Below are 18,003 nucleotides of genomic sequence, written 5' to 3'. Positions count from 1 at the left end.
CCGGCTGTCAGCCCACGGCGGGCGAGGGAGGGGGGGGAGGGAGGAGTGCCGTGCCGCCCCGCCCGCCCGCCCGCGCTGCCGCCGCCGCCGGCGATGAGCGCCCAGGGGCCTGCGTGCGCCGTGGAGGCGGCGGCCGTGGCGCCGCCGCCCGTGCGGTCCCCCTTCCGCCACGTGCAGCTGGAGAACCTGGCGGCGGGGCTGAGCGGCGGCGTCGTCTCCACCCTGGTGCTCCACCCGCTGGACCTGGTCAAGATCCGCTTCGCAGGTGAGGCCGGACCGGCCGCGCACACACACGCACCACCCCGCGACGGGCCGGGAGGCGGTGGGCCCCACGCCGCGAGGCCGCCGTGCCCCGGGCGGGGGCTGCCGTGGCTCCCCGCGTCCGGGGTTGGGGCGGCCCCCGCGGGGCCGGGGCTCTCGCTGAGGCGGCGGGTGTGCCGTGAGGGGAAGCCCCCGAGCCTGGCTCCCCCCCCCCGCGAGAGCTCGCCGCTGAGGGCTACAAAGACAGACCGTGCTTTCAGCGAAAAACGCACAAATCTGGCTGAGCGCGGCCTTTCCAAGCCGGTGACGTACCGGCTTTTTTTTGAGGGAGGGCACGGCCGGATGAGCCTGCCCGGTTTTGCCCGCGGCTGCATGGCCAGAGGCGCCGGCAGGGTGGCCCCACGGCTTGGAAGAAACGGGCCGTAGGCTGAAAGGGTCGGTCTCCGGTTCTTTTCCCCCCCAAGCTTAATCTTCTTGTCGTTTCTAGGGACTGTAAAATGTGCTGTGTGCCGCGGGCTCTTTTCAGGCAGATCAGAGAGCTGACGAGGCTTTTCCCGCTCCTTCCTGACCGCCAGTGCCATAGGACACGGCAAGATTGTTTTTAACAGGCGGATTGTCTCAAGCCATCGTTCAAAGTTCGCCTTCATGCCAAAGATTTTCAACGCTCAAAGCGTAACAGAGTTTTATAATAATCTTGGTTGTTAACAGGAGTGGTACTGTTTTGCAGAAAACTCTGACTTGTTTGGTTTTCCACAGGGCAGCGCGTCGGCTTCTCCCTGTCGATTTTGTCATCATTATGAGAAACACGTTGCCCTTTTATGATATTCTCTTTTGTAGAGATTGAAACGTTTTACTGAATCTGTGGATTGTTACATGGCTGTTTAAGGTCTTAAAAACAAATAGTGAAGTATCACAGGGAAGTTTTATAAAATTTAAAGCATTACATTTCCAAACAGACTTCTTGCAAAGTTGGATTTAAACACTTCCCTGCATATCCTATTGTGGGCACGTCCTGGGCTGTATTGCGAAGAGCATAGCTGGCAGAAGTGCTCCTTTCTCTCTATTTCGCACTTGTAAGACTACGTCTGAAGTGCTGTGTCTAGTTTGGGGCTCAAACTGACATACTGGCGTGATTCTAGTAGAGGCCACCACACTGGTGAAGGGGCTGGCGCACATGACATAGGAGGACAGGCTGACAGAACAGGATAGGTTTGGCCTCACGAAGAGAAGGCTGAGGGGAGATATTGCAGTCTATGACTGTGTGACTGGAGGACACAGAGAAGTTGGAGCCAGATTATTCTTGAGGGTGTATAGTCATAGGGCAAGAGGGAACAGGCAGAAGCAGGAACATGGAAAATTCCAGTTATTTATTAGGAAAAAGGATTTTTATTATGGGAGTCATCAAATACTGGAAGAGGTTACCCAGAGAGGCTGTAATCTCTTCAGCCTTGGCAACATTCAGGAGCTGACTGGGTGTGTCCCTGAGTAGCCTGGTCTAATTAGATCTGTTTTGAGCAGGAGATTGGCTTCAGTCACCTCTGGAGGTCAGTTCCTTTCATATGCTTGTTTGGGTTGAAAATAATGATTCCTTTGTTTTGTCTTCAACCTGGAAGTAAGACCTGATATCAGAAATCAATGTTATGAAGATTCATGGCAGCATCATTGACAGACAGACTTGCCTTTATGTCTCTGATTTCCCATGTTGTTTACTGTGTTCATAAATCTGATCTAATGGCAGCATGGTAAAAAAAATCAGAAAGGCCTTTGGGAAAGCTCTAGCGGTGCTCATTCAGGAGGGAGAAAATAGGCATTTAATTTGTGTGCTAGTTTTGAGTGATTGTCAAGGTGTTGAGGCCTTGTCACAATGTGCTCAGAAAAAGCATTTTGTCTTTAGCCCTGAAGTCCGTCACAACACACAGTACAGTATAAAAGTTCAAAGAAGAAAGAATAGTAAGTGTGCCACTGAAAAGAAAACATCTGAAATTCATGATTACCAGGATTAATGTTGATGGGGACACAAAAACTGCGCTGACTGTAAAACTTTGAGATTAATTTTCAATAAAGTTGCAATCTAGCCTTGTGTCTATATTTGAAAGCTGCTACTGTGTTGGCATCATAATCTAGGTCAGAAGAGATCTATGGAGTTCACCCTCTACTCAGATATGGTCTGCTTAGATCGGATTGCTCAGTCTTGTCTGCTGGCATTTTGAGTAGCTCCAAAGATGACTCTTCAGGAAACTTGTTCCAGTATTTGATCACTCTGATGGAGAAAAAGTTCTGGTCAGAATTCCCTCTGTTCCAGCTTGTGTCTTTTACCTCCTGTAATCTCACCATGTGCCTTATCACACACGTCATCAGTAATTGACTCTCTTGCTGTTACGGTAGGACGAATAGTAGTTACCCCTGTAAGTTCTGTGAACGTCTGTGTTCTAAATGAAGTCTGTCAAACAAAAACTTGCATGTGTTTTATCTATTTGACAGTGATATTTTCTGAATATTTGGACAAACACCTGTTTGGTTATTGGGTGGGAAAAGTGTATGCATTTGGTGTTTTCCTGCAAATCCATTCAATGAGAATAGAAGGAGAACACGGGAATTTTTGACAGAAATAACCTTTGAGTGTTCTGGTGAAAACTGACTCTGGAATCAATAAGACATGACCCGTTGAAAATATTCAGACCTTTATAAAACATTTTAAAGAGGAAGGTTGAATTTAAGAGTTGTTATTTGGGGCTTGTCTAAACTCCTTATAGAAATGTGTTGTCAAAGACCCCACATGTATCACTTGAAATATGAAGTGAAATTGCTGGGGTACTAAGAAGAAGAGACAAAAAACTTCAATTCAAAGCTGCTGGTCACCAAAAATGCACAGCAGTGCATTTATTTAGCCTTGTCAGATTGATCGGAACTTTCATCTCGCAGAGCTTGAAAGTTCTTTTTCTTTTCTTTGGGTTGTTTGGGTTTTTCTTTAATTCTTTAACTCGAGACTTACGAAGCTGTAAACCCCAACTCTTGCATACTTTTAAAAGAATACTTTTAAAATACAGCTGATCAGTTAAGCTGCAAATAAACATGAAACCTGCTTTGGAGGCTGTGTGTACTTCTGTGGTGACTTTTACACAGCTGAACTTCAGCTTCCTGAAATGTTTTTCAGTATAATTTCTTTCTTTCGTAGTAAGTGATGGATTGGAGCTGAGGCCAAAATACAATGGGATTCTCCACTGTATGACCACTGTCTGGAAGCATGAAGGACTACGAGGCTTATATCAAGGGGTAACTCCAAACATGTTGGGAGCGGGGGCTTCCTGGGGACTTTACTTTTTCTTGTAAGTAGAACTGTAAAACGTGTCATATCCTGTGCAATGTAATGTTCAGATATACACCGCATCTTCTTTGGGGGGTATAAAGATGTGCTAAGTGGCTTATAAACTTATGAATCTTTTAGTAAGTCCAGGTCTGTTACCCTTTATTATGGTTTGCTGTTTTAGAATTTAAGCAATTTGAGTCAGAGACCTGTTACTTTGTCAAGTGCATTCCCCTGATGCTGTGAAAATACTAAGGAACTTGAGAGATGGTGACATCATTCATGTAGACTCCTCTAAAAGTGCAAATACACTGTGCTTAAAACCTCTTGAAAAATAAAACCCTAAACTGACATGTTAAGAATTAGAGAACATGATGAAGTTTTCTACTAAAGTTAAACGTTTAACTGATTTTTAATAATTTTAGTGACAGTCAGTTCATTCATTGTTTTTATTAGTTGATGGGCTTTGCTTATAAAGCCCATTTTTTAACACTCATTCTTTTCTTTTTTTATTAGCTATGTAACTGACCTGATTTACCGCTGATCCCTATTAATTGAAACACTTTAGGGAATAGTTGGTATGCCTGTGCAAACCTCACTTGTCAGTTGTCTAGACTCTGTTATTGTTATACTTCAGTCTTCAAGCTTTGCTATAGGTTCCTGTTGACATTTCAGCTCCTGTTGACAGTTTCTTAATCCACAAAGACTGGAAACTGGATCAAGAGAAGAGAGTCAGTGTATTTCTGAGCTAGAAGATAGATACCTGTCACTGTTGCTCTCAATAAAAAGGAGGCTGTCTAATAGGTTTCTTTTAGAAGTTAATTCCTGAGATCTGGTAGCTGTTTCATGATGCAGTCCCATTGATAGTGACAGTAATACTTTATCAATTTAAATATGTATTACCATAGTTCACTTTAACAAGCTAACTGCTCAGTTAATCAACTAAACAAAGGTAGCTTGCTTAGATACCTGTTTTCAAAGGCTGTGTACCACCTAATGTTTTCCACGATCTTAAGTGAGGTGTTTTGTTGTTTTGGGTTTGTTTTTTAGTGATGAAGGTTTGTTTCCACCTTTACCAAAATATATTTTACATTTTCCAGTTACAATGCCATTAAAGCTTACAAGAAGGAAGGGAAGCTGGAAAGTCTCAGTGCAACCGAACACCTAGTGTCAGCTGCAGAGGCTGGTGAGTTTAAATGCAAAGAAGATTAATGTTTGCTTCTAGCCTTTCCATATGTTGCTCCCTGCTTTTGTGTGTCAGTACTGCTTTTTCTTACAGGTGGCAAGTGTAAGTGTTCAAGTCCAAATGCAATCATTTATTGTCTGTAAATAAGTTAATGATGTCTAAGATGACTAGATCACTGTGGTCTCTTCAGTTTTGCTCAGAAATAGCAGTTGTCAAAATACCTTTCGACCTTGTTTTCATTGTGTATAAGCATTTTCCATATTTAGTACTATATTGAGTCCCAAAATATAACTATATAAATCTGCTGGCATCAGCTTGTTAACTTGTTAAATGTTTAACACTTAGACCTGGAAAAGAGAAGGACTATTGAAGTTAATAGAATAAGTGAATTGGTCATTGGTCTTTGAAAGTCTTTATCTATGGTCCAAGTTTTCTTAGAAACTAAAGATTCAAAATAAAAATGCAACTTCTATCAGCAGGACTTTTAATATGTTGTTTCTAACATATGTTCTTGTACATGCTTCTGTGTTGCGTTTAATCTAGGCAATTGAGAAGACTTTTTATTAGGATGTTGGAGCATTCATTTAATGTTGAAATACAAGACATATTGTTTGATGTGAAAAATAGTAATGGGTTATTTTAGAACTGTATTTTCAATAACCTATAAAGCTATAACAGGTTGTTTCTATAAACCCATCAATGATTAAGCAAATTTCTCATGACTGAGGTGTCCATTAAATTTTGAACAATTATGTACCCAAAGAATAACTCAGATAATCAGGAGTACATTAAGAAGTTAATGACGATTCCTATCTACTACAGATTACACTACTGACTGTGGAAAGGTGAAGAAAAGGGGGGATGTACTAGGAATATTCATAAAGCCGTATGCTCTACAGAAGTACCCCCAGCAGGAGTAGGTTGGACTTGATCGTGAGCTTTGAAGGCAGAGAGAGGCAACAATGGTGGGCATAAACTTTGCCTGTTTTAAGTAATATAAGTGCTCTTGTAGGAAAAGTAGTTTTGTCATTGTAGAAGCCTGTGTTACATTGGACTGAACAAACTGGGACAAGCTTTGGATTTGGCATAACAATCAGTCTAACTTCTATCTGTTCTCAGGAGCCATGACGCTCTCTATTACAAACCCAATATGGGTAACGAAGACGCGACTTGTGCTACAATATAATGCTGGTGTTGATCCATCAAAGCGGCAATACAGAGGAATGTTTGACGCTCTTATAAAGATATACAAGACAGAGGGTATACGTGGCTTATATAAGGTAATAAAATTTAAGAAAAATTCCAGGATTCACTGGCGTTACTCAGTAGCATGGTGAGACTTGTAAATACTCGTCTACAAAAAAAAAAAGAGCAAGTAATTTTTTATATTAGCTCACTTACTTACTTTTATTTTGTGAGAGTTCTTTCCCACTGAAGAACTGCAGCAAAAAGGCTTAGTCAGAAGAAAAGCTATTATACTGTTGAAATGTAGGAAATCACTGAAGAATAGAGTGTAACCTTTACGGCTAAGCCATCTCCTATTGGGTGATAATGCTGAAATAAGAGTAAACTACAAGCTGCTTTTTAATTTTTTGGAGTCTTTTTATAATTAAAATTTGCATAAGGAGGGCAGCAATAGTGTAATCTATCTTGCTGCTAGTGCTTTCTTCCATTTCATCCCTTATCTCTCTCTTTCTGACATCTTGTGGAACGTAACATATGACTAAAGTAGTTGCTAATTTTTTTCCTCCACAATGGACGGTTTCACAACTGCTCATTTGCCCTCTGGTTATTGAGGTCTGTAATCTGTCATCTGTAGATCCATAAAATTTGCAGACTTCTAAGTATGGTCTGCGTGTGTGGGGGTTTTTTATTCCCTTTAATTTAAGGAAACAGATGGCAACTGGATTTGGACTTTTTGCCGCCTCCTTCCTTCAGGCCATGACATGAAGATGCATTCATCAGTGCCTGGAAGGTGTGAAGAAACCTATTTTAGTTCAGTCTGGCTCTTCTGCAAGTAATGCTATAGAACAAGAACACTATCTCTTAGGAATTGTCCTAATTACTGAACATTAACTTCTTTTACTTACAGCAAAAAATATAATCCTTCCTATGTTGAAAGACTAGTACACCACATACCAATGAATGCCGAATTCTGACACTAGGAGCAAGGCACCTTACTTATTCCTAAATTGAAATTGTCAGTATTTCTGATTTGCCTGCCTGGATGTCTGCTGTGATCCATGTAGATAAGTTCAAATTTCTGAGGGTTTAAGATGTCCTTCCACTGAGTTACTGTTCAGATTATTTGTGCATGTAGCATGTGTTGCCTTTGGCCCTAGACACTTCTTTGTAGTGTTAATCTGCAAGCGGGAAATTAAACCAGGTACTTCCTTTGAAAGAGCAAATTACTTAAATCTGCAGAGAAGGTGACCTAGATAGGTCCTGAGTGACCTACATAACTATGCACACTGAGCAACTTTCATTTGATGTCAGGATTCTCTCAACCTCATCTATACTGGGGAAGAAGGCACCTCTTCAGGTGGCTATTTGACATGTCCATACTTTAGCCTTCCTCCATTTTCTGTTTTTGGGGGAGTCTTCATTTTTTCTCTTTCTTGCTTTATTTGAAATTTGATGGCTGAAGTTTTGTTAATTGCCCTGAATTGCAGGAGCTGTAGTGCACATGAATGTCTTCTTTTTCCCCATAATCTTAATTTCAGATAGAGTTCCTTATAGCAAATAAGGGGATCTCGGAGAATACCACCACAAATTGGAAATAAAATCTGGAAGTAGTTTCATTCTGATTAATTTGAGATTAGTCTTCTAAAGAATGGTATTTCTGTCCAAGCAACTCTGTGTCTTGCTCTCTGTTGCACAAGATGCACTGGTCTGAACAATTCCTTTCAGACAAGACTAGTAATGTCAGGATGCATCGATCTTTCTAGCAGGGATCAAAGCTGTCTTTATTAGCTCTGTTGGGTATTGTTCATTAACCTATAGTTCATCTGAAGTTGGGTTCCTCAATAAATTGTTCATCTTGAACTTGGCCTGGTTTTGAAAAGACAGGAGCCTTTCTTGCACTAATTATCCCAGTAATCATCATCAGTGATCTTCCCACCCTCCATCCATTAGGCTTTGTCCTTTGGCCTCCATCCCCCAGATGACTGTGGACAGAGCTGTTCTACTGCACACCAGGCTGAGGAAAAAACAGCTTGGGGTTATGTAATTTGAACATGCCTATAGATCTGTTGGAGGTCGGAGCTCTAAAAATTACTTTGTCATGAAGTTGAATGTCATGCAGCCATCTCCATGTTAAGAGTGCTATAAGTTTCTTGTCAAGCGTAAGGCAGGAGAGACCAAACGTCATAAAATAATCGTAAGCTTGTAGGAGTTGGCGCTTTCAGAAAAACGTAAAATATCTCTGAGCTCTTGGGAAACTGTTAGATGTCTAGTCTAGAGTGATTGACTACTAAAACATCAATCAAGAATGCAACTAACATTCTTCCTGGCCTCCATGCTTCTGTATTTCTATTTTCAGTTTTGTTCTCTTTCAGCAATGATGTAGAAGCAGGAATTAGAAATAGAGCAATCCTTAATAGACAACAGTAAAATAAAGAGGAAGTGCAGAAAATTTAAGGAGATTAAAGGAAAATACAGTCTTATCAAGACTGAGAATAATAATGCAGTATGCTAACAACAAAAAAAAAAATCCTAGCAGTAATGTGTACTCATTACCAAGTGAAATAGATATTTTGGACACTTCTGTATTGTCATTTCACCTTTGGTAGGCAAGATTCTATACTCTGAGGATAAAGTATTTTTTCCAGTCCATTAATGTCTCAGGCACTTACCTCTCTTTATTTTGCTATGCTTTTGCTTATGCTATTTTGCTGCTTCTTGCAAATGTGAAGCTTGTAAGCTAAGTGACTTTCTAGGTCTTTGTACTTGTATGTAGCAAAATCCACTGAGATTTGCCCATCTTGATTTTAACTTTAGTGCCAGGTTCTACAGAGAGACAGAAGGGTAAGTAACTTTCACATAAAAGATGGTATGATTTTTCACCATGAAGGAATCGGGAGGCATAGGGAGATAATGGCATATTTCCAGTGTCTTTCTGTGTAAGTTGTCAGAGCAGAGCACTCTGATACTACTGGTCTTTGGCACACTGAGAACCCAACTGAAGACAACACTAAACAGATTACAAGGGGAATCTGTGGCATTCTTTTGAAACACATAGCAGAGACTGCTCTGGCGTGAACGCTTTCAAACACTTCAGGCAGCGATGTGAGTACCCCATCACCAAATGAACCTTTTTCCTTACTTTACTGAGAAGTGCAGGCTTTCCACTATATATACTTGCTTACGTTCCTTTTCATTGTGATGGGCGACCTTTGAAACACTAACCAACGGGACCTTTTTCTCTTGTCTTGGATCCTCGGCACTTAACAGCTGTTTAAGTCAATTTTTAAATACAATTTTCTTCCCACTGTCTACTGGTCAGAATTACATGCTTTGCCATTTAAATTTCTAATGATATATTTAATTCTGCCTACTGTTCTAATCCTCCAAAAGAGAATTCAAACAGGACTTCTTTGAGCAACCATTTCTCCTGTCAAGCCCTCGTGGCAAAAATCTTCCAAAGATACGTTTAGAATATTAGAGTAAAAAATAAGAAGTACATAAAGTGAAATGATTTTAAAATTGATCTTCAGTCTCATTATATATGAAAAATAAATATCAAATTCTATCAAATTTTGAGGCAAGAAAGATTTTTGTGTAAAATCATAAGAATAAGAAAATAGAGTAAGAATATCTTTTGCAGACTTCACAGTAATGAAATATCTTGGCTGAGGAAGAAACCGGTTTTGCTTTGAAACATTTTTCCATAAGAACACATTGTTTTGTATGATCAATAGAAGCCTGGGTCAGCTCTTATTTTACTGAGGCGCATTGGCTGACAGTTGCTTCACTCTCTTCTTGCATTTTTTAATATTGGCTCAACATTAAAAGTCCTTCAGTCTTTGGAAGTTTTCCGCATGAGCACAAGACTTAGAGCGTGCTGGTACTCATTTAGCAAGTATCATCAGTGGATGCTTTAGGACTCTTGGGTGCAAGTTATCCAAATCTGCTGGCTTAAATTTAAAAGTTTAGCACTCTTAAATGTTGTTTAACATTCTTCTTTTTTTGGTGGGGAAAATATTGCCTCATTCTCCTATGACATAAATACATCATTCTAATTTTTTCCAAGTACAGAACAATTACTTACTTTGTCTTCTAATGCTTTTACTGTCTAATCATGGGTAGATGTTTGTGAAGATTTTCCCTGCTATCACTATACATAAGTTTTATACCGTTCCTTGTTCTTCTGACCCAGATATTTATTCTTTGATATTTTTGATAATCTAGTTTGTCTTTTTTCCTCCTCTTCTGTTTTTATATTACTGGTTAATTTTCTTCTGATCCAGGATTTCTGAAAACCGGAGTTGTCCTTTTCCCTGTTTTGTGGCCCCTTGGCTTCAAACTTTGCAAAATTCTGTGATTATGCTCACAGTTGAGGAAATATAGATGTTTGGTTTAATTACTTGTTCTCATTTGGAGAAGTGTTTTTTCTGGGACTTTATCTAGCCCTTAATGCATTTTGTTAGTTCATGGTCACTGATAATTAGTTCATGACCATTATTTTCTACCGTAAGAAGAAATTCATCCCCATTTATCAAAGAGATCCTAAAAATCACTTCCTGAATGGCTGTAATATTGTAAACTTAAGAAATCTATAGCATGCAGCGAGCTAATCTCTGAAGTGGTAGAAGCTCTGTGCAATTTTTATGCCTGCTGTTGTTTTAGGGTTTGGGGGGGTTTTTTGCTGCAACTTAGGAGTTTATGAAGTAATTTATCATTTTGTCCTGTTATACTATTCCAGTGGACTCCTACCAGGATCGCTTCTCTTTTTCTTCTCCTTCTCCAGGCTCTTAGTAGTATATTGATTGATAAGTCTTTATTCAACAATCTGGGCTACCGATTTAGCCTAATACAGAGTTCTGTGTCTGGACGCATCTTTTAATTCCTCTGTCTCACCTGAATGAATCATGGGAAATAAGATAAATTTTCCCTAAAATACTGGTATCAAACAGGTTTTGGTTCTTTGAGTCCTTTTACCCACACTTTGATCACTTACTCCATTATAATTGTCCCTTTGCAACAGTTTTCAGCAAGCTTTTGGCTCCCTTAAGTAATTTTTGGCCAAGATGATTAATTCCCCATTTATTTGTATTTTTCCAGTGTAAGTGACAAACTCTTCAAAAAGAGAGTTAGTGCATCTCAGAACCCGTGCAGCTGTTGGCTCATTTTCTGCTGAGCTAGTCCTGCTCCTGAAGGAACTCTGGCCTTCACTTTCTTGTAGAGACACTTCAGAAAATACCTGGTTTCCCCCTTCCTTTCAACTTTTTGAAACAAAACTCTGTATATTTTCATATTATACTCTTTACAGTCCATTACTGCCTCTTACAAATGGGGAACATTTCCCAGACTGCTTTGTTACACCTTTGGTCACCTCTGCTGGGCTGCCTTGGGATGTGCTCTGAGCAGGGTGAGGGACGCAGTCAAACTGATCCAAATCTTAGATTTCTTTCTTTAATGTAAATCATCCAAAAGTCCTTGTATGAGTTAGCTTTCCTTCTGTGCCCTTCAACTTCCCACTGTGCAAGTGTGTTTGTGTGTGTGTGAAGGACATCGAGGTGCTGGAGCATGTCCAAAGACGGGCAACAAAGCTGGTGAAGGGTCTAGAGAACAAGACCTATGATTAATTCATGACCAGCTCCCTCAGGAGCAGCTGAGGCAACTGGGGTTGTTCAGTCTGGAGAAAAGGAGGCTGAGGGGACACCTGAGCTCTCTACAACTACCTGAAAGGAGGTTGTAGCGAGGTGGGTGTGGGTCTGGAGAAAAGGAGGCTGAGGGGACACCTGAGCTCTCTACAACTACCTGAAAGGAGGTTGTAGCGAGGTGGGTGTGGGTCTGGAGAAAAGGAGGCTGAGGGGACACCTGAGCTCTCTACAACTACCTGAAAGGAGGTTGTAGCGAGGTGGGTGTGGGTCTCTTCTCCCAAGTAACAAGCAATAGGACAAGAGGAAATGGCCTCAAGTTGCACCAGGGGAGGTTTAGATTGGATATTAGGAAAAATTTCTTCACCGAAAGGGTTGTCAAGTACTGGAACAGGCTGCCCAGGGAAGTGGTTGAGTCATCATCCCTGGAGGTATTTAAAAGATGTGTAGTCGTGGCATTTAAGGACATGGTTTAGTGGTGGACTTGGCAGTGTTAGGTTTATGGTTGGACTTGATCTTAAAGGTCTTTTCCAACCTAAATGATTCTATGATTTTATATATACACACACATTTTTTTATACAGAAATGTATATATATAGATCATAGATACACATTTATATATACACACACATGCACACGTGTACATATCTATCTCCGAGACTTGATCACAAGAGGTTTTTCGTACCTCTACTCCTGATGGCCCTCCTCACTGAGACACTAGCTTCTGTCATTGCCTTACCAGTCTGAGGTGGGAACTGAACAGGGTAGTGCCAGTCCCTGGAAAGGGGCAGGCACTGAGCAGCACATTTGCGAGACTGCAGCTTGATTTGTATTCTTAACGATCCTGATCCATGTTACGAGTTTCTTAAGACCTGTGCTTGTGCTCTGTGAGGTGGAGTCCCTAGGCCACTTGTTTCATCTTGCTCACTCATTATGTGTCTTTAGCCTGCATGTCATTTAGAGAAAAGTAACGTATATTACACTTTTGTGCGATGCCTGCCATTAAGAATAACCAACCCAGAATCAGCTTTGAGTCCTACTGCACAGTGACAGTTGTGCAGTCACAATTTGTAAAGTAATGGAGGACATAGGTATGTGTGTAAGCTGAGCTCTGTCAAGTTGTATAGTTTTTGTTCATTGCTGTTTAACCTTGTTTTATTCCTTTTTTTTTTAGGGATTTGTGCCTGGTCTGTTTGGAACTTCACATGGAGCACTTCAGTTCATGGCATATGAGGAACTGAAACTGAGATACAACAAGTATAGAAACAGAGCATCAGATACAAAATTGGTACGATTCTTGAGAATAAAAATGTGGTGTGTATGTGAATAAGCAGAAATTTATTCCATTTGTCTAGGTCATAGAACAGCCAAATGTACAAAGTATTGATACATTAATTGGAATGTAGAATATATAGAAGGAAATAATACTTTTTCACTTTTCAGGAACAAGCAACTGGTTAGGGCTGTTTTCCTGTAGGGAAACCAACTTCTTATTTTGGCAAGTGTTCTGAGAATTTTAGAGGGAGGAATGGGGTTTTTTTTTTTCTTTCTTTGTGAAACCATAGGTGGTGGTCTTAAACACTTACATGGAAAACTAGTCAGGTGCAAGTTGGGCAAAGGTAGTTACTTTTGGAAGAAGTGTTTCACTTGATAGGAATGAGAGGGCATAACACATGTTTTACAATTAATTATTTGTAGCCCTGTATGTAGTATATGTCGCCATTTTTTTAAATGTGTGTATCGTAAGGGGGAAAAATCTACAGTATTTAGTTCAACATTTAAAAATCAAGTAAGATTTTGGGAAATTGGCTAATTTAAACCATACTTAAGGCAAGCCTGGTAATTTTTGTTGCTTCTAGAACACTGTGGAATACATAACAATGGCAGCTGTATCCAAAATATTCGCTGTGTCAGCAACATATCCCTATCAAGTTGTGCGAGCTCGTCTTCAAGATCAGCATAATACGTATTCTGGTGTGTTTGATGTGATCCGCAGGACATGGAGGTAGGCATGCAGAATCAAAAGCTTATGTCTCGGAAAGTGAGTTTTACAGAATCAGAACTATGTTTACTGGCTTCCATGCTGACTTGCAGAACCAGTGCAGCTCAGAGCAAACAAAATGTTAGCTGTACAAAGTCATTTTGTGCAAGATGCCACTAATAGCAATAATCCAAGGACAAAGAAGGAGATAGGAGAGGGTCAATGCTGGGCTGCAGGCTGCTGTTGTTTATTCTGTCTCCTTTCTCTCTTCCCCAGCAAATTTCACTTACAGGTTAAAAAAATAACGTTGAGTTGGCTGTTTTGGGGCTCTTAAACAATGAAGTGTCACTTGAACTGCTTTACATTATCACATATGACAGGAGTGTTGTGCTGCTGGGAGTTGTGGCTAATCCAACTTCCTGGCAGGAGGAAGTGAGCTAGCCAGAGCTGTTTATAGTGATGTCCCTGGGTTACCCGGGGACCTGACGGCATTTGTAGTCTAGTCCCAGCTTCCCGTAGAACCTTTAGAGAACTGTTACCTCACACCTATGCATATCTTTTCACAAACTCTCTTCCCTCTGCTCCACAGGGCATGTGAGAGTTCTCACACAGAACTCTGTAGTTACTAAGGTTGGCCACCTTTGCAGCATGCAACCAATATTAATCTTGCTTTGGACAATGTTTCTGGGTTGCAGCGTATTGCTAGAGATGTGAATGGAGTCAGCTAACTCCTGGGGTGTTAAGAGGTGCCGCCTGAATGGGTGAATGAGGCTGTGTTGTTCCAGGACCACCCCTGGCTGAGAGGCAGTACAACTATTTTGACTGAAGCCAATTCAAAGGAAATTAGCTCTGATGTCTCAGTGCCACAGTCTATAGGAAGGCTTATTAGTTCTGAAAAGTGTGAATGTATACAGCTATTCTGGGGCCACTACTGTACTCATTATGAAACAAATGCAACCTAGAGCCCTAGGGAGGGTAGTGTAAACCACACCCAAGCACTTTCCAGGATCTGTGTTAACTGTTCTCATCACTCCAGGTGTCATAGGCCTCTATGAAGCTGGAAAACAGGGAGCTGAGATTAAAAGTCTTTGAAACTTTTTAACAGCCCTAACATGAATACTCTGATTCAAACTGGGGGAGGTTAGATCCTCATTTATTGGCCATTGGAATCAAAATTCTGGAGGAGGCGCTTACTTTCCTTAGTTATATTGACCCTCAGCTCACTTGCTGTTACATGACCCAAAACCACCAAGCCTTTCAGCCCTGCTGGCTTCAGTGAGATTAAATATGTAAATGCTTTTTGGAACAGGCTGCAGAAATTTTAAGTTATTTTAATCTGTTACTGTGTCATGAAGAAAGATAGTAAATTGCCTTCTACTCAGACAATACAAAAAAAAAACCAGAAAAACCCACCCAAACCCTAGGCTAAATAGCTGATGTACAGAATACTATCATATGTTCAGAAGAGAAAATGGTGGGTTAAGATTTGATATAATGTGGCTCTTTAACCACTACAGTAAGAAATTATTCTGAAATTTTTATTCCTAACCTGAAGCACCTCTCTCAGTGAGCGCACAAGAAGAAAAATGCCAGGCTTTGTTTTATGTCTGATTTCTATTAAAAGACATTAACTGAAAGTAAATGTTTTTCTGTGTCTTTAAAGGAAAGAAGGAATTCATGGATTTTACAAAGGAATTATCCCCAACGTGATCAGAGTGACTCCTGCCTGCAGTATTACCTTTGTCGTTTATGAGAATGTGTCTGGTTTTTTACTTGGTTTTAGAAAAGAAAATAATTAAATGTATGAGCTTGTGTTCATAAGGAATCTATCCTTTATTTTTTATATTTATGATCTTGGAGAGATTTAGTTCAGCAGTCTTCTCTGACGCTGTGAATTGATCTAGTATTTTGAGGAAAGAACCTGGAGATAGTAAAACCCTGCCAACATCTCTTCTGCTGAGTGTTCCTACATTGCTGCCTCCTCTCTGAATCAGCTGCGTCTGCTTGAAACAGATGTCTCTGCAACTGTGAAATAATAGCACTGTGACTGGGTGAAGGCAGCTGTGCAGCAATTCAGTTCATCCTGGCCTGCCTGGAATAACGGACTAATCTGTTTTGACAAGTCTTAAGGTAACAGTTGGTCAGATTCTGTTCCTACAGAAGTGGAAAACTTCATATAAAAGCAACTCTGGAGTCTGTCAAAACTTTCTTAAATCTTTATCTGAGTCTCATGAAGAAAGTATGTATGTAGTTGTTTACAGCAATGTCTTCTGAATCCACCTCTGTGTTATTTGTCAGATTTTAGCATATGGAATGCTCCAAATTCCATTGCTCATCCAACACAAAAATGCTGCCTCAGTGGGGTGCAGTTTGGAAACTCAAATTGTTTTGTAAAACAGCTGTCTGTTCTTGGGTTTGAATAATTGCCAATCTGATGAAACCTAGTTCTTGTCTCATACCAGGACAGACATTGTGGTTTTGGCTTGCTTTTAGCACCAGACCAAAGTGTATGTTGTGTGCATCGCTGGCCACTTACTTAATGCTTTTTCTCTCTGTTCCCTGCCCGCTCGCTCTCTCTCTGAGCGAGATTCTGTCTCCATTACTGATACATCTGACCAAATATTACTAAGTAAATGCATTTTTGAAAGTAGGCTTACATTTTAAAAATGGGTGGGGTTGGGGGTCTAGTAATCCCATAATGATGCAGTTTTCAAAGCACTGTAAGAATAAATATGACCATGCTTATTTTCAATAATATTCTCTGGGGAAAAAGAAACCAACCCATAAGTAGTCTAGAAAGTATTGTGCACAGGACTTCCTTTAAAAAAAACAGAATGATCCATTAATGTCTTCTGATTTGGTCAAAGGACAGGACTGTAAGAATATATTGATTGCTAACTTAGTGATAAACTGAATTACAATACATCTCAGTAAATTTGTATAATAATGATGTTTATTTGCATGCCAATAATTGCTGTCAAGGATATGTACTTTTTGAAGATCTGGGTTTGTTTTATTTTTTTATTTCTTCTTTAAGAAAACACACTGCTGGCTATAACATCTGCCTTCTGCTGTTAGTAAGAAGGTATTAAGTATCTAGAAAGTATCACTTAACTAAGGAGGAAGTAAGTTAGCAAAGAATATTCAACAGGTAGGGGGAAATAGTCAAGTTTTGTAAGGAGCTGAGAACACTATTCAGCAAAACACCTGAATAATCACTTAGAGAAGCTTCCTGTTTAACAGAAGACTAACCTAAAGCAGAAATAAGGGTTTTTTTTTATAAAAATCTTAACAGATTAGGGAATTGGTTTCAATTTTAAGTTAAAATCTAGAAGACTACAGAAACTGCTCAATATTTTGAATCTTAATTCAGCAATCCACTTGCTTGTTTCTGCTGATACTATTGCCACATAGCACATTTTGTGTATACTTAACTTTATTAATGATTTACACTTTCTCCTCCATGATCCCATCCCCTGTACTGATACAGTTGATAATCTCATCTGAAAAGGGCATATGGCCATTATGGCTGGCTTTGGTTTTTATTATGAAAGTTTCCGTGTGTATTTAGCTAAAGATGAAATTTACTGCAAGTTTACCATACAGATTACTGCATAGATCCCTAACAGCTATTAACTTCTTCTGCCTTTGGAGGGTGTTTACTTAGTTTTGTGTGTTTTCTACGCACGTTATGCAGAACGAATGTAATGTACCACTGAGTTAACTCTGCTACCCAAGGGTCCAAAAAATATTCTGAAGACGTATGAATAAATCTTAAGAATAAAAGTTGTGCACTTATTCCCCTGGATTAGGGTGCTCTAGGCCCAGAACAGCTTGCTCATGCTCCAGGATAAATGCAAAGACAGGCTACAAGCATGTACACAATCAGTTACTGTACGTTAACTGACATTTTGTAAATTCACACCAGAGCTTAGCTCATAGTAACTTGTTTGTGTTCAGATACCTTAAAACCCATCGTCCAAGCCAATGAAAACAGTACACTTCTTCAGAGACGAAATACCAGCTGTATGATTTGCTGGCTTGCAGCAGTATCACACATAAGCTTGCATTTGGGAAACCCTGAATGCTCTCCTAGCTGCAGGTGAGTTCCTCTAGCATTCTTAACAAAAGCTGCAGACAAGAGCTACCACTTTGAGAAATGCCTGGGGAAAATCTTATAACCTGTTCAGAAGAAGAGGTGAGATTTAATCCTCAATAGCTGAAATTCCTGATCTCAGATAATGTTTTTTCAATTTCTGGGACAATTGTAAATTCCTGCATGTTGTACATGCTTTTTCCTGTTTTTGGGTTTTTTTTAAATTTCATTAATGTAAAATTGATTTTTGTAATATACGCGAGTATTGTTTCCCTTTAGAATCTGTCCAATTTTTTAAAATATTTGAGTATATCACTTGTTGCATTCGGAAGAAAATACTTAAAACACTGAAGC

The 18,003-nt window shown here is 40.0% G+C and overlaps 1 protein-coding gene across 1 annotated transcript; it reads left to right on the top strand.

Moving 5' to 3' along the window:
* Window positions 1-29: 29 nt before the first annotated feature.
* On the top strand, window positions 30-17,889 carry SLC25A32 (solute carrier family 25 member 32). The gene is made up of 7 exons (XM_075023749.1): window positions 30-265; window positions 3,437-3,587; window positions 4,666-4,751; window positions 5,871-6,031; window positions 12,747-12,860; window positions 13,432-13,577; window positions 15,217-17,889. Exons 1-7 carry the CDS (start codon window positions 94-96, stop codon window positions 15,350-15,352), a joined length of 966 nt encoding a protein of 321 aa, XP_074879850.1. The 5' UTR covers window positions 30-93; the 3' UTR covers window positions 15,353-17,889.
* Window positions 17,890-18,003: the final 114 nt, after the last annotated feature.

This window comes from Buteo buteo, chromosome 3 (assembly GCF_964188355.1).
Source record: "Buteo buteo chromosome 3, bButBut1.hap1.1, whole genome shotgun sequence".
Classification (NCBI taxonomy): domain Eukaryota; kingdom Metazoa; phylum Chordata; class Aves; order Accipitriformes; family Accipitridae; genus Buteo; species Buteo buteo.
Note: the sequence above shows the minus strand (reverse complement) of the source record. Positions and strands in the feature narration are given on the sequence as shown.